Source organism: Ursus maritimus, unplaced genomic scaffold (assembly GCF_017311325.1).
Source record: "Ursus maritimus isolate PB19 unplaced genomic scaffold, ASM1731132v1 scaffold_1, whole genome shotgun sequence".
Classification (NCBI taxonomy): Eukaryota; Metazoa; Chordata; class Mammalia; order Carnivora; family Ursidae; genus Ursus; species Ursus maritimus.
The window spans coordinates 51,748,165-51,765,352 of NW_024423343.1; the positions used below are offsets into that span (position 1 = coordinate 51,748,165).

The 17,188-nt window shown below is 34.1% G+C and overlaps 1 protein-coding gene across 2 annotated transcripts in view; it reads left to right on the top strand.

Annotated features, from left to right (window-relative positions):
* The window catches only part of CWC22 (CWC22 spliceosome associated protein homolog), a 56,062-nt gene that overhangs the window by 20,591 nt on the left and 18,283 nt on the right, over positions 1-17,188 (top strand). For both annotated transcript variants that reach the window (XM_008687205.2, XM_040643295.1), the window contains exons 3-12: positions 329-396; positions 2,083-2,193; positions 4,777-5,022; positions 8,185-8,313; positions 9,246-9,414; positions 9,803-9,856; positions 12,067-12,202; positions 12,299-12,505; positions 12,610-12,672; positions 16,882-16,986. In XM_008687205.2, the coding sequence (XP_008685427.1) occupies positions 329-396; positions 2,083-2,193; positions 4,777-5,022; positions 8,185-8,313; positions 9,246-9,414; positions 9,803-9,856; positions 12,067-12,202; positions 12,299-12,505; positions 12,610-12,672; positions 16,882-16,986 (1,288 nt within the window). The remainder of the gene's footprint in view (positions 1-328; positions 397-2,082; positions 2,194-4,776; positions 5,023-8,184; positions 8,314-9,245; positions 9,415-9,802; positions 9,857-12,066; positions 12,203-12,298; positions 12,506-12,609; positions 12,673-16,881; positions 16,987-17,188) is intronic.

Below are 17,188 nucleotides of genomic sequence, written 5' to 3' on the forward strand. Positions count from 1 at the left end.
ATTTAAAACTTAACACATAGTATAAAATACCATTAAGTGGCATCAAAAATATGAGAATTACTTTCTTCTACCTTGAATTTTTTTTGGTTAAAAAACTATGTGGTCCATAGTGAAAACAGATTTTTTGCCACAGATATTTACCTTGGAGGGCCTGAAAATTTTATTTTACATACTGTTTAGATAACATGAATTATTCTTATGATTTAAAAAAAGCTTTGAAATAATTTGTAAAGCACTTCCAATTTTCTGAGAGACATATTTCATTTTCTCTGTGTTTTTAACATAATTTTTAAAATAACCCCTCCCCCTCTTTTTTTCCCTTTGAAAGCATTCTTCTGGTCATGACAAAAGGGAAAACTATAATTCCTATCAGAGGACCTCCTCTCCAGAAGACAGGTAAATAATTTTTATGTGCTCCTGCAATTTAAAGTTTTTGTAATGAGTTTTTAAAAATTATTTAGTTCTTAGGTTCTTCATTTTAGGGTGGGTGATTTCTTTTAGATGGTTTTACAATATTACTTGAATAAGCTTAAGGACAAATCATTCTTGAATGACTGTTCTAGGAGTTTCTAGTAAATAATTCTGGATTTTATCTAATTTTGGAGGTGAGAATAATTTCAGCATGTCAAATACTACATAAAAGTTTTACAAAATGAAATGAATACTGGATGAAACACTAGATGAAAGTTTATAAAATGGAAAACTGAGTTGAAATCACCTTATTTTGAAGTGCTGCTCTTACTGTTACTGCTATCCTTTACATAGCTCTCTATAGATTTTAGAATACTTTTATATATATATATCTTATGTGTTAAGATGAAAGATCTAGAAATATTACTATTAATGTTCATCAGGCATTCATAGTAGTACTTCAGTTATTTCACTTAGTGAGCTATGACCATTAAAAATAATTAATGAAGGGAGATGCATCCACTAAACGTTGTTTCAGTGATCTCATCTCTTCCTTACCACATATGTACTTTCTTCTTATTTCACTCTGTTGTCTCTAAAAACTTTCGTTTCATGAACATCAAATTAATTGTCATGGCTTGCAACTACTTAGTACCGTTCATCAGTCACTTACTTATTGTCTTTAAAAAAAAAAAAAAACTCGACATGCACAGACACACATGTATATCTATATGTTATATAAGTTAATTGTAGAAATATACAGTTGACCCTTGAACAGCCTGGGGGTTAGGGGTACTAACGCCCCCCCCATAGTTGAAAATCTGCCTATAACTTTTAACTCCCCAAAAGTCATAACTACTAATATCCTGCTGTTGACCAGGAGCCTTACCGGACAACATAAGCAGTCAACTAATATTTTGTATATGTTACATGTATTATATACTCTATTCTTACAGTGAAGTAAGCTAGAGAAAAGAAAATGTTATTAATAAAATCATGAGGAAGAGAAAAATACATTTATAATACTGTGCTATATGGTTAACTGTATATAAAATATGAATTACTATATATATATTACTATGTGTATTTATTTTGTGTGTATTTATTTAACTTCTCTTGAGGATCTCTGACTTTATTGATATTTAAAGTTCAAATGGCAGATCTTATGCTGTCATCCTTGTTTGCTAATAATTTCAGTTCTTTCTCACTGCTACTCAGTAAAGCAAGTTCAAGAATAATAGCTGATGTGTTTTGGATGTCTTTTGGAATGAGTTAAGCTGGTTTTTGTGGAGGCCAACCAATGACATTGGTCCCATTTGCTCATTCCTTTCATAAAATGTGCCAACTAGGCAAAAGGAGTCATTTGCAGGGTGGGTTTTTTTCATGCCAACTATATATGATATCCAGATATATATCTTTTACTTAAGATGATGTGAATCAGGATGACAGGTTTGGTTATGTGAACTCCAGTAGTAGTTTTGTACACACTCTGAAAGCTTTTATAATCAAGACTAAATGAATGGTGTCAACAAAATAAGCTGTTTGTTAAAAAGTTCAGTAAGACATAGTTCAGTCATAGAGTTGCTTTAGCATTACCAGTATGTGATTTTTCTAGGCATTTATAACATAGTAGTTTTCATCTTATAACTTTGATTTTCTTTTATGTTTTAGATATGGAGAACAAGAAAGATCCCCTAGGGATAGAGATCACTTTGATTACAGCAGGTCAGACTACGAGCATTCAAGAAGAGGACGTTCTTATGATAGTAGCGTGGAATCACGGTTAGTATTGGAAATTTTAACTATAGAAAAATCTTACTTGTCCAAATTTTCTTTATGCTTTCTAAAAAAAAACAATAATAATAGCAGCTACCATTAAATGGATGTTCTTAGGTGCCAGGCTTTCTAATAAGGACTTCATGTGAATTAACTCCTTATTGCAGTAAATGTAGGGAGTAGATACTATTGTGTGTTTTATAGATGAAGAAACTGAGGGAAGAGGATTTAAGTCATTTGTTTGTGTTTTAGAAGCATGTCATTGGAAAGTCCAGGTCTGTCTGACATGAGCCTAAGCTCTTATTCATTGCATGGTACTGTACTGCATGAGAAGCTGGCAGTGTGAGTTTTTGAGATTCCTTACCGAATGAAAGTCGTTTATATCATATGACATAGAGTGATCAAAATATATTTTCCTACATGATGGCACTGGGACAGTGAGAATGAAGTTACCAGTCTAGTTTTTACCTAAATATAAATTATTCTTTCTTGAGCCTTGGAGAATTTGACTACCCACCCTATTAGTCATCCAGTTTCAAAAACACGTCTACCTTATTTTATTGTTCATGAAGGTCTGTATCCTTTTGATGTCTCCCTCATGTTACCCACTCCATGACTACCAAGACTGTACCCCCACTAAAATTTTGATGAAACTCCTCTGCAGTTTGAGGCTGATCACATTATTTGATATCTGGAGCCTAAATTTCCTTCTCACTACTTACTTTCTAATATGTACCCAAAACTAAAATGTCAGATGAAATTAACCTCCAAAAGCCAGACTCATCTGCTGTCACCTTAATGACCCCTCAGGAGAACCAACTACTGCCACCATAATTGGTGAGCTAAGCATTTTGCATTCTTTCTCAAATACTGTTAAGACTCTTACTAACTAGGTACTATTTTTCACAATTTACAGGGGGGAAGAAAAAAGTGAAGTGGGTTTGAAGTGATTATGTAACTTACTGAGGTTGTAGTTGCCTATCTGGTAGACAATGAAAGTGGGATTTGAACTCAATTTGGATTCCAAAGCCCATGTTTTCTTCCATAATCTCTGACTGTATTACTTCATTGTAACTTGTTTGGTCCAGTGTATGTACCTAAGTCTCATTTGATCCATACAGTCACACTGTGAAGTAAGCAGGCTATGTATTACATAGAAAATAAAAGGTAACAGTATTAAAGCATTGGAAGAGAAATATTTCTATTTAGACTTGAAAAACACTCCATTACTTCTGCACTCTAAAGGAACAAACAGTGAAATTGTAAAGACGCAATTTTATCAGGCAGCTAGCAGTCTCACCTAGTGTTTCTCAGAAGAATCATAACCAATGCCAGTAAATCCCTACTGTAGTTATTCTCTTAGAACATACTACACTCATAATAAGAAGTAACTCAGTTGCAAATCAGTGCCTAGATTGCAGTGCACCTGGCTTTGTGACTATTTGGGTTGTCTATTTGGAACCACCTTTTTTCCCTTCTGTTCACTCTGTCTTCGTGTATACAGTGGTACACTTCAGTTTCAAAACAGCTCCTCTGAATCCACCTGACTAGGTGACTGCTTTTCTCTCTTTGTAAGTTGTATTACTGTATATTAAGACAGACTATCTCAAATACACCCCCCCCCTTGATCTAGCTAAAATCCATCGAGCGGTTTCCTGGTAATGGTGATAAATGACACTTGTTTTTATGTACTGTATTCATTTAACTAATGGTTGCACAAAGCATGAGCAGAATGATCTAAGTTTCCAAGGTAGTATAGATTTTTTAAAAAATGGCTAAGAGGACAAACTCTTCTCTTGGGAAAGATAGCAAAAAAGCAGGAATTTACTTTTCCTGTTAGTTCTTGATAGTTTCAGAAAATAATACCTTGATTGTTTTAAAAATGTTAACTTAAGAAAGGATACTCACCTACTATAGTCGGGAAGAGTTATAGCTGGAAAATAGTTGATTTTTTTTTCACATTGTCTCAAATAACCAGATGCTTCTGATACTCTGAGGTTTTAAAAGCCAGTTCTATCAAGAAATAATTTCAAATGTTAAGTTTTTTTAGGACATTTTTATTCCGAAATTGCCATTATTGGAGATAAACTCTGGTTTCTTCTTTATACAGTTTATCATGTACATCATGGGCTAAATTATCTTCCGAAAACACTGTCTTTATGTCACTATCACACTTCCCACCCTTGCCCCAGTATAAATTCTGTCAAGTCTTGAAGCCCTAGTTTAATTTACATTTTCTCTATGAAGCACTTCCTCACCATTCCAAACCACTTTCCCTTGTCTGAATTTGCAGCCTGCAAATGGTCTCACTGATTTGGTATGCAGCTCATTTAAGAATGTAATTTATAGGGGCGCCTGGGTAGTGCAGTCGTTAAGCGTCTGCCTTCGGCTCAGGGCGTGATCCCGGCGTCCTGGGGATCGAGTCCCACATCCGGCTCCTCCGCTGGGAGCCTGCTTCTTCCTCTCCCACTCCCCTGCTGTGTTTCCTCTCCCTGGCTGTCTCTGTCACATAAATAAATAAAATCTTTAAAAAAAAAAGAATGTAATTTATATTGTCTTTTCTCCATTAAAAAAAATTTAATATTACAGAAGTAGGGACCGAGAAAAACGCAGAGAAAGAGAAAGAGATATGGATCGTAAAAGGTCTCGGAAGTCTCCAACTCCTGGGAGAAGAAGCCCAGAACCATCAGTAACCCAGAGTTCCTCTGCTCAGGATGAACCTACTGCAAAGAAGAAGAAAGATGAGCTGGATCCTCTTCTTACTCGCACCGGTGGAGCATATATTCCTCCTGCAAAGCTCAGGATGATGCAAGAGCAGATTACAGATAAAAACAGGCATGTCAATACCACTGAATATACAAAGCAGTGATACCCTCGTCGAAAAAAAGTCAACTATGGTCTAATTAACATTGGCTATTGAAAGTTTACATTACCAGTCCACAATGGTAGAGACCTCAAATTATATTTCTCTTCTTTACTCCATAAGCTCCCTCGGAGCTCTGCTTACTCTTTACCCTGACATTAGCTCAACTTCTTTATTTTTTTTTACATGAATTAAATCAAAAAGGGTTGAGGAAAGATCTTTTATTTTTACTATTTTCAAACTATTTCATTTATAGTTATATGCATGCCTATAAGTAGTGTCCATTTTTCATAGATAATCAAGAGAATTATTGATATTTTAGAACTAAAATCGATCTTTCCAGTTGTACCAAACCAGGAGTTGGCAAACTTTTTCTGTAAACAGCCAGACACTAAATAATTTAGGCTTGTGCAGTGTTCTGTGTCTGTTGCAGCTACTCAGCTCTGCTGTAGTAGTGAATACAGGCATAGGTAATATGTAAACAAATGAGTGTGACTCTGTTCCAGTAAAGCTTTCTTTTTACAAAAATGGGCTGTAGGCTGCTTTTGAGTCAGGGATGTAGTTTGCCAACTCCTATACTAATCTATGAAATGAAGTTGAATCTTCTCTACTCCATAGTTTTCTTAGACCATACCATCTTAGACTATAATTTTTGCTAAGGCAAATAATCAAAATTCACCAATAAACATTCACCCTCAAAATACCTTCACTTCCTTTTCAAAATAAGTGAGATGAGAGGAGCTATCTATGAAAGTATTGCTAAGTTTCCAGGACCTTTTTCTCTAGCAGAATGAGAGGATAATTACGAAAAGTATGGTCCGGGATTGAAATGGTCACTCAGTTGCCAGTTAGGTAAAAAGAAAGATTGGGATAGAGAGTAGCTAGACTTTAAGAAAAACAGATTTCCAGGTGAGCCAAGAAAGAGTATTCCCACATCTTTCATAGGTATTTTAATGGCAACTTGAAAGTACTTGAGACCCTTACATAAATGAAATCTAAATTTACTTTATGAATTAGCTTGAGATAGAAATGTGATTTATATAAAGTACAAGTATTTGAAATAAAATTTTTAAAATTTATGAGCTAGAAAGGGACATTAGATGACATTAAATTTAAAACTAATTAGCACGTTTCTCTGTATGTGTAATATTCCAGTACATGGTAGTGATGCCTGCAGTGTTACGTTTGGAAGGGATTTGGAGATGGCTTCTATGGTTAGCAGGAGCTTCATGAGCATGTAGGCATTCTGCTTTCTGTTCTCTGCTCTTAGGAGGAGGCAATAATGGCAGCATTAGAGGGAGAGTCATTGTCTCCAGTCCAGTCCAAAGCAATCCTAGTTATAAAAGACCAGAAACATTGTTATTAAGCCAACTCCTACTTCCTTATAAATAAAGTGTGTGGAGAAGAGTCCCCAGTATATGTAATTTTACACAGATTCCTGGAAGATAATTCTATATATAGTTTAAATCCATTCATAGGCTGTAAAGGGGACAAGGAGAAGTAGAAGTTTCTTAAGAGAAGTCTGTAGACTTCACTTCTGGTAGATACTAAGTCAGGGGAATTGTAGGCTTCTTAATTAGGAAGTACAACTGTACTTGATTATGTTGTTTGTTTGTTTTATTACCAAGGATTAATAGAGATTGTGATTATGTATCAGCAATCTTACTAATTAGGCTAGTTTTTAAGCCATTGATCTTGTTTCTCAAATAGTAGCATACCAAAGGGTTGGGGTTGGGACCCACTGGAAGTGTTGCACCCACCTCAAATGCAGGCATTTAGGGAGTACATGATCTTTAGGGAATTTAAAAACAATATAATTAACTGCAAGTCAGTCTGCTTTTTGTTCTCACTGTCTTCTGAGGACAATGTCAGTGATAAAGTATTCTTCCCCACCAGGGTAGACTGCTCTCACCACCTCTCCCTTGATTTACCACTCCAGAACAGGGATCCCTAACCAACAGACCTTCAAGAGGTCCATAAAGGAATTTAGGCAATCCATGAATGTAAATGGAAAGAAAAAATTGCATCTTTACTTTTGCTTATCTCTAACTAAAAGTTAGCATTTCTTTCTATCAGGAATGTAGGCAGCAGACTGTAGTATTAACAGAGTATTTGCAGCAAATATCTCAAAGTATTGCTTATGGCCATGCTACTTGGAAATTAAAGAAGTTATTAGGCCTACCACCACTTCTTGTTATTTAATGTGTTAAAAAGCACATAGAATTCTATATCAAACTTTTTTTCTTTTCATGCTTTGAATACTATTTAAATATGATTGGTATCCTTTGCAATCCTATATATTTATATATATTGTTCCAAGAAGTCGTTCAGCTTCACCAGACTGCCAGAGAAGTATAAGGAAGATGAAAAAGATCAGACTTTCTGCAGCTGATATCATATTCCACAGAGAAATAAATATAAAAACCATAGAATTATAGAGCTTTAAAAGACCTTAGGTTTTATCAAGTTCAACCTAAACAAACCCAGTTAGGCTAAAGTATTGCCTAAGATCTAAGTTAAAAAAAAAAAAAAAAGCAATACAGATGTGGAACTACTGCCTAAATGCAGAGATGTTCTTTAAAATACAAGTCTTTCAGCCCCATGATATCATGACTCTCCCTTTTCCTGTAATTATTACCATTTCTTTACAGTTTAAAATATTTAATTTTGTTTTCCTTATGTTTTATAAGAAAAGACATAATAAAAATCTCCTTTTTATGGCTTATATTTAGGTATTTCATATCATAATTTAAAATTTTTAAAAGTTGTCATTTTAAAATATTTTCTTTAAAGACAGTTTTAACTAAATGAAGTATTATAATGTAAGTATGTATTGAATCTAATGAATATTATAATTTCCAATATACATGGACATAAGAACAAACATTATCCTTATATATCCTTATACAATTTTATTATTTATTAAAGAGAAGTGATCTATAGTTGAGCATATGTACAGAACATCAAATATAGGTTTAGGTATTCATATAGTATTTTACTCTATTTTGAGGTCATTTTATGAAAGTAATGTTAAAAACAAAGGAACTTAAGTATTTTTTAGGTTCTTACTATAATCTCTGGTTATTGTAATTGTTGACTAAGTTTTCATCTTTATTAAAATCAATTCTTTTTAGCTTAGCGTACCAGAGGATGAGCTGGGAGGCCCTAAAGAAGTCAATCAATGGTCTTATCAACAAAGTCAACATTTCTAATATAGGTATTATTATTCAAGAACTTCTTCAAGAAAACATAGTTAGAGGAAGGTAAGCATCAGCTACTTTATTCATAGTATTTCACAGCGATTATTCAAATGAACATAGTATTTACATGGACAATAATCATTGATTTATTGTGCTACTTCAGGAGTAGTCGAGCATAATTATTTAAAATGCAGATCTTGTAAAAATGTAAGCTACTAACAAATAACTTGTACTTCACCATTAGAAATTGTGCAGTTTTTGCTTTTTGAAGTTTCATATCACATAGTGTTTTTTGTGCAGACATTTATTTACTGAATACTTCCAATAATTTAAACTCATAAGAAATAATGAACATTTATATATATATATATATATATATAATTTTCTAGTGAAAGCAAAGTGAGAATGTAAAAGAAATGAGAAAGATCAGTGATAAATCTTAGAAAAGCAGAAGGAAATGACAGTCATTTTTTGTGTAGTTTTAACTGGTTGTGATTTTAAAAGGATCAGGAAATAGAAGTATTTTATACTCTGTTTTTTACTTTGAAATCTGTGGGATGTTTTCCTGTGTCATTCCACGTGACCCTGATTTATCACCTCCAAAACATTGGTGAGGGGGCATATAAAGTAAGTTGTAACCTGTTGTGGGGATATAGAAAGTTGACCAAGACGCAACTACTGTCCTCAAAGGTAGGTAGGTAGTGCTCTCCCATTTTAATCAGAAAGCAGCAGAGGCTATATGGGTTGTTTAAGATCTCACAGTGTATAAGCACTGGGTTTTCTTTTCTCATTTTCTACTCTGTTGATTCAGTTCTCAAAGTTAAACCTGGTGACTATTAAGATATTGTCTTCCTCCTTTTGGCAGTCCAGTAACTATTTGCCATTACATTGCTAGAAATAACTTTGCATCTCTCCCCTTATCAAATCCATATAGAACAGTGCTCATTTCAAAATGAGTTAGAAGTTGACTCTTCTTTTTTTTCTTTTTTATACAGAGGCCTGCTCTCTAGATCTGTTTTGCAAGCACAGAGTGCTTCTCCAATCTTCACCCATGTTTATGCAGCGTTAGTGGCAATTATCAACTCAAAATTTCCACAGATCGGAGAATTAATCCTCAAGAGGTTAATTCTTAATTTCCGAAAAGGCTATCGAAGAAATGATAAGGTATATATGATGGGCTTGTACGTCGACTGCCACATAGGGACAGACTAATAATCTAGTATCAACAGTGATAAGCAATGTTGATTGCTATGTTGGATTCTTTTAAAAACTGCATTTCATGATAACATTTTTTTGTTCCATTAAATATCTCTAGCCACTAATGATGAGCCACAAAAATAATGGCTTTAACTGTAGAATTAAAATTATTTAGCCAGAAATGGGACTATTTTGCATGTAATAGTTTTTATCTTGTAACTTTCTTATATTATAAAAATTATCCTTGTGTAGTACGTATTTTAAATAGAGTGTGTAAATAAGCTATAGATTTAGTAGTTAAATGAAGATTGGTTTTAGTTTATAGACTAACATTGTCTCTGTCTTCACTTTTCAGCAACTTTGTCTTACTGCTTCAAAATTTGTGGCGCATCTTATTAACCAAAATGTGGTAAGTAATTCTCAAAATTTGATACCATTCAGTGGCATTAGACATCACATGCTTGATGCCACTTCATTGCCACATCTCTTTGTTTTGCCTTGTAGTCTTTCAGAAAAGTATCTTGGATGATATTTTAGTTTTAAAACTGTACTAGGGGCACCTGGGTGGCTCAGTGGGGCGCCTGGGTGGCTCAGTCATTAAGCGTGATCCCAGAGTCCTGGGATCAAGCCCCACATCAGGCTCCTCCACTGGGAGCCTGCTTCTTCCTCTCCCACTCCACATGCCTGTGTTCCCTCTCTCACTGGCTGTCTCTCTCTCTGTCAAATAAATAAGATCTTTAAAAAAAAAAAAACTATACTAAATGTGTTTAATATTCTTAAATATAAAAAGGAACCCCGAACAGGTATTTTATCAAATTGATCTGCCTCTTAATATTGTACATGGTTATTCAACTACAAATATTCCTTCAAAGAATGTAATTTAATCATATTTATAAGACAGTAAAGTTGCTATTTCTTCCACTCTTTTCACCTGTACCTGTTGTTCATGAGAATGTAATACTATCTGATATTCTATAAAAAAAAATATTTTCTCTGCAAGAACATAGTATATAAAGTCATATATTCTTAGAATCAGTTTATAGGGGTGCCTGGGTGGCTCAGTCAGTTAAGCATCTGCCTTCCGCTCAGGTCATGCTCTCAGGGTCCTGGCATCGAGTCCCTCATGGGGCTCCCTGCTCAGTGGGGAGCCTGTTTCTTCCTCTCTCTCTCTCCTAGTCATGCTCTCTCTCACTCTTACTCTGTCTCTCAAATAAATAAAATCTTAAAAAAAATAATGAGTTTATAAAATATAAGTGAAGTAATTTTAATCTGTTTTAATTGCAAGTAATTTTGTCTTTTTATTGTTCAGGTTTTTTGTTTATTTTGTATTCATCCATTCATCTATTTGAGAGGTTTTTTTTTATTTGAGAGTTTTGAGTTAGCTTCTATTTAAACTTAAAAATAACAGAATCGCTCTTATTCATACTCAAAGGTTTCCTTCAGATGTATATTATGTTTAATTATATATAAGAGGAAGAATTTTGAAGTCACATTTAATTTTATTTATCTGCCATTAATTATTTTAATTCTTTCCTACATGAAGTTCTTTCCCATGTTCATTCTTAAAAACCCATTAGATTTTAACCTAATGAGTTTAAATTATTGCAATGATAACTTGCTTCTTAAGACCATGGAGACTTAATTTCACATATCTATGTGAAAACACAGTAAGTTTTAGTTTTTGAATGTATATTCATTTATATTGAAGATATTTTTGTCATTGCCACAAAACAGTTAAAATGTTAAATATTTTAGATCTTCTAACTTTGGTACAGGGCAATATTTTCTTATCACCTTGATGTAAGACTGTTACCACCATCCCACAAAATAAAAGCAATATGTATTTTTGATGTTGTGCTCAATGGAAGGGATATTTCCCTAAGTTAAGACTTAGACTGTTTCCTTCCCCATCTCAAAGAAGTATCCGACCTTAGGAAGGCATACATATGGTGTCTTGAAAATGCTTCCTAGTACCTTTCCCTTTCACAGCAAAGCTGTTCGATAGAATTTTATTCCCACCCTACCTGGCATTGTTTTTAAGTATTAATTTTTGAACATGGTCAGTGTCAATAACTTGATTTAGAGGGGAAAAAAAAAAGAGGGAAGTATTTCAAAACCATCCTTGAGTACCAGAAACAGTTAAGATATTTCCGATTAAATTATTCATGTAATTTAAGAACTATTTGCTGTATAACAGAATTGCTGATAGAATGAGCTAGGAAATGGATATAAAGAGTTGTGGTTGTGAAGAAGGGCATTAGAAAAAAAGTGTAGTATAATTTTTAACTTCTATTTTGAAGCTAATTATGGCATTTCCTGTAGATATTATATTGTTTCCTATATATAGTGTATAAGAATTATTTCTTTTGGAGATAAATCAGATAGTTGTATTTAATGTAATCAATTTAGATTTTTGGAACAATCATCTGGAAATTTTTAACACGTAATGAGAGTGAAAGAAAAATTGTATCCCATATTTGGGGTATTTCTGTATGCATTCTAAAACTTTGCTCATCATCTGCAAAAACCAGATTTGCTAATTTTTTAAATTACTATCAATAGTAGATTAGTATATGTAAAAGCATTTTCTCAATTCCATATGTCTTCATTCTGTTTAAGGCACATGAAGTTTTATGCCTGGAGATGCTCACTTTGCTTCTGGAAAGACCAACAGATGATAGTGTTGAAGTAGCTATTGGTTTTCTCAAGGAATGTGGCCTCAAATTAACACAAGTGTCACCAAGAGGAATCAATGGTAAGTATATGCCCTTGGTTTGACACTGAGATTTTGTTTGAGTATGATAATATCTTTTGCTTATTTTATTGCTTTTTTCTTTCATTTTAACTTTAGCTATATTTGAGCGCCTCCGAAACATTCTCCATGAGTCTGAAATTGACAAAAGAGTTCAGTATATGATTGAAGTGATGTTTGCTGTACGGAAGGATGGATTCAAGGACCACCCTGTTATCCTAGAAGGACTTGACTTAGTGGAAGAAGATGATCAGTTCACCCATATGCTCCCTCTGGAGGATGACTATAATCCAGAAGATGTTCTTAGTGAGTCTGAGTCTGGGAGGGGCTGGGTACAGGGTGAGTTGGGAAGTGGGGCACCAACAAATGTAAATATAGAAAATAAACAATTTTTAATTAATTTTTTTAAGATGTTTTCAAGATGGATCCTAATTTTATGGAGAATGAAGAGAAGTACAAAGCAATTAAGAAAGGTATGTGGAATTTTATAATCTATTTTGGATAAGTAGAAGCAATTCATGTAGTTATATAATACTGATAGAAAGGTTTAGATCACGGACAAAATGAAATCTCTATTATGAAGCCATTCTCTTCACTGTTTACCCATGCATTATTTTTCTGTCTGGTGCTTGTTTGTGGTATTACTTCATTCTAAATTATTTACCTCATTGTCCCTGTCCTCTTCCCCTCTGTTTAAATTATACAGCCCTTAAGTCTCATTCCTCTTAAAAATGTCTATATAGGGGCACCTGGGTGGCTCAGCCAGTTGAGCGTCAGACTCGCCTTCAGCTCAGGTCATGCTCTCAGGGTCCTGAGATTGAGCCCTGTGGCAGGCTCCGTGCTCAGTGGGGAGTGTGCTTGAGATTCTCCCCCTCTCCTTCTTCCCCTGTATCTGCGCACGCTTGCTCTCTCTTTCTCTAAAATAAATAAATAAGTCTTAAAAAAAAGAAGAAATATTCATATATTACTAGTGGCCCTTATTTTAACTTCACTACCACTTAAGAATTGGTGCTTAAATTGATGTCCAATTTAATATTCAACTAGATGCTATACTTTTATTATAAAGTGCTGTACTCTATTTCTTGAGAGCAGGTTGATATCCTGATAAAATAAATCACAATTCCAGATAGGCTGTCAGTGTTCAATAAACTAATAAATTGATGATTATTATTCATATGTCATCAATATATTATAAGCACTAACTTTGGACAGACTTTGGTTTGCATTTTGTCTGTGCCATTACTAGCTAAGTGACCTGGCACAAATTACTTGTTTGATGTAAATGTTACTTGTTTAAGGATAGATAAAATAAAGTGCTTTGTATTATAGAGCAAGTATTTTGGCGATCCTTTTTTTTTTTTAATATTTGTATCATTTTTCTTTTAAGGCTAATTTTCAGGGCTACGTATATAATTATATTATAATTATAGTTTTATGAGTTCATTTCCCCTGAGTTGTGATTTTACGTGAGAAGTACTTACTGTTCTGAAAGCTCTCAGGAAGACAGCAGGAGGCCTAGAGCTCTGTCACTTCCTGAATTCTATGCTTTAGTGAGGCTTGGAAGTAGTGAAGTAGAAAGTAAGGTGTAAGCAGCTTTCCGTTTCTATACATTATTCTAAAAACCTGGTACAATAAATAGATTGCTCTCCTTAAGTGCCAATTTCTGAGGGGGCATTTCACTGCATAGCCAGATTCCTTTTGCTATTACAATTTAGTTTCTAAACATGGAGAATTCCTTAGACCCATTTTGCCTTCTTATGAACTTCTTTTTCTACAGTACCACTCAAAGATCCTAAGTGGTTTTATGGAATTTTTATCATACCTAGTATGATTTTTTTTTTTAAACTTGGAAACTCCACTTCGATTTCTTTAGGATATCAGTGGTTGAGCAATGCTAGGAAAGTAGTACTTTTCTTTATTGTAGCACTTAAACTCTTTGAACTTAAGTTCCCTTTATACTCTTGAAAATTATTTAGTACTCCAAAGAGCTTTTATTTGTGTGGGTTACATCTGTTGACATTTACTTTATTAGAAATTAAAACTGAGAATATTAAAAATATTTATCAAATCATTTCAAAATAACAGTAATAAGCAGTGTTATACATTACATACTTTATGAAAATAACTACTTTATGAAACAAAGAAATTTGAGAAAACTGGCATGTTTTATATACTTTATACAATTTAATGTCTGATTTAATAGGAGATGGATTTTCATATTGTGATTTCAGTCTCTTGCAATAGGTTGTTTTCATTGAAGTATATGAAGAAAATTTAGCCTCATGGATAATATGTATTTGGAAAAAAGAGAAGTATTTTAATAACCTTTTCAGATAGTCTGTATATTCTTGCTTAATACTGTGCCAGTATTTAAAAGCTAATTGTTTCTCCAAGATTAGTTGCAATGTGAAACCTGAAACAATATTCATGAATTTTCATACTCTGTTACATTAAAATCCACGGATCTTTTACCCATGCATGATTTTGCAACATATTTCATTGGTCATTTAGTAAATATCAGTTCACTCAGTTAGGCATATCTTCTAAGTGTTAACATGTTAGCATTATCAAAATTAAATTAACACAATATCAAGAAATCACATTTATTACTTATGCCACCTAGCTCATCAGAGATGTCTAAGTATTGGGAAGCTATCAAGCTCACAGGAATGGATCCAATTTCTCCAAAATTGTAATTTTCTCTTGGGAACTCCTATTTTATCATGGTTGTAAATACTGTTAATTAATTTTCTTGAAGTGACAGTCTCACTTTGTTTATATTTGAGAAAATGTCTGCCAAATGCCTAACAACTATAGTTTGCCAGCCATTCTTTCAAGTAAAAAGGGAAAATATCACTAATTGTCCTTGCAAGTCAAAGAGTCGCCCAAGTGCTTTTCTTTGAGATAACCATCACCGTTGTGCATCTGTTTTTAACAGAAGCTCTGTGTATGAATTCATGTTTTGCTATTCAGATGATTATGTATGCTTACACTTCAGGGCTGAGTGAAATGAGCGGTTTTCTACTTCCTCAAGGGCATCCTCAGGTCAGAGTGGCTCTTTTCCCGCCTCCAAGAACATGCCAGTAGAGAGCACAGTGATGGCTGGTGCAGTTTGGTGCCTTGACTTGTGCTCAGGTTGCAGCAGCTTCAACTCCCGTTGCTTTTGGACGCTTGTAGATGGCAGCACAGAAAAGAGGCAGATAACGTCTGGGTGTTGTTATGAAAATAGTTGTGACCTCCCAGACCACCTGGCAGGTCTCACCAATCCCCCAGGGACTCAAGACCGTACTTGAAACTGCTGCTTCATTCAGTTAATGAAATCCAGTTGTCATTGCCTAAGTGATTTCAGTAAGTAGATTCTCAAGTGGAGAGATGAGGAGAGGATGATGTAAACGACTAGACAATTCATTTGACCTTCATTCTTTCATAAAATGTTCATCTAGATCTGGCATAAAAAAATGGCCACAGCAGGAAGCAGGCACAGCTTTAGTAATTAGCACCTTAGAGTGACCCAGGTGCACTTGTGTTTTAGGTCTTACAGCATTTGGGAAGACAGCAGGAGTGCCTGTCTTCCTACTATTGAATACTAAATAGTTTCCTCTCTTAAAAGTCTGTCTAAGCCATATTGTGTAATAGGAAACAGACACTTTAGGTTATTTCTTGAAGTCACATTTGTTAGAGATATTCTTGGGATTTATGTGTCAGCTAAGGACTGAATGACAACTCTTCGTTTTAATAAAACGATTTATTTTTCAAGGTATGAAGTTTTCTGCTAGCATTAAATATTATATGTAGCTCCTGATTTATAGTGCTCAGTTAAATATAAGAAATTAGAATTTCCCTAAAAGTAAGTTCACCCTAAAACTTTATCTTAAAAACTCTGATTTTAAAAGAAATGCAAAAGTGAAGTGTTAGCCAGGTTTGTAAAATCTTTTATCAGATCAGTAGAGCACACACCACTGGGCAAAATATAACTTTAGTTTTTTTCATTTGTTAACTATTAATATAATGACTAGCCTTATGTAGTCTCTTATTTACATCTCTGTTGTCATCCAGTTCTAGATATAAGTTGTATTTTAAGAAGTGATTTTCCAGTGAAGTGCTCATCTTGACAATTTCTTAAAGGCTTTTAAACCTCTGTTTCTGTTGACATATGGAAAGTCTTGAGATTAATTGTAACATTCTATTTAATAAGTATACATCAGAATAAAAATCTCATTACTGTTTATCTAAAGTCAACACTAAATTATGCAATTATTTTTCTCCCTTCTTTGTCTTTCAAAGCCTAAATTCTTGTTTTCTGTATCTAGCCTTAGCTTTGTATAATAGACCGTCTCCTTTCTGATGCTGAACTATAATAATATTTTGACTCCAGTATACTGATTTCCATTCATAATTTGTTTTTCCGGTGCTCTTGCTCTTTTGGAAAACCTTCATCTACTTTTTTTTTTTTTTTTGTTCTTCTCATCCCTTCCTTGTTTTATGACCATTTTCTACTTGGCAGAAGAACAGTATATATGGCTTTCTGACCACCTAGGCAATAACACAAGGCCCCTGTGCTCATTTTGTTGGGTGATAAACTATAGCCACTGTGGATTTTGGTGAACGAGAATTATCCTCTCAGAATGAGATTCATGTGTATCACTTGCTCATTAATATTTTCCCATACTTTGTTCTGATAGAAATTCTCGATGAGGGAGATAGTGACTCAAACACAGACCAAGATGCTGGAAGTAGTGAAGAGGAAGAGGAAGAAGAGGATGAAGAGGGAGAAGAAGATGAAGAAGGTAAAAGTGTAGCTCATTCAAGTAGTACTGTAAAATACTCTGAAATTAAATTAATTCTAATGTAATCCTCTAAAATAGGGGTTCCCAGTCTGTGGAGGGCTAGGGGCTGCTACTGGCATCTAGTGGGTGAAGGCTAGCGATGCTGTGAAACATCCTACAAGTCACAAGACTGCCCCCACCACAACAGAGGATTATCTAGCCC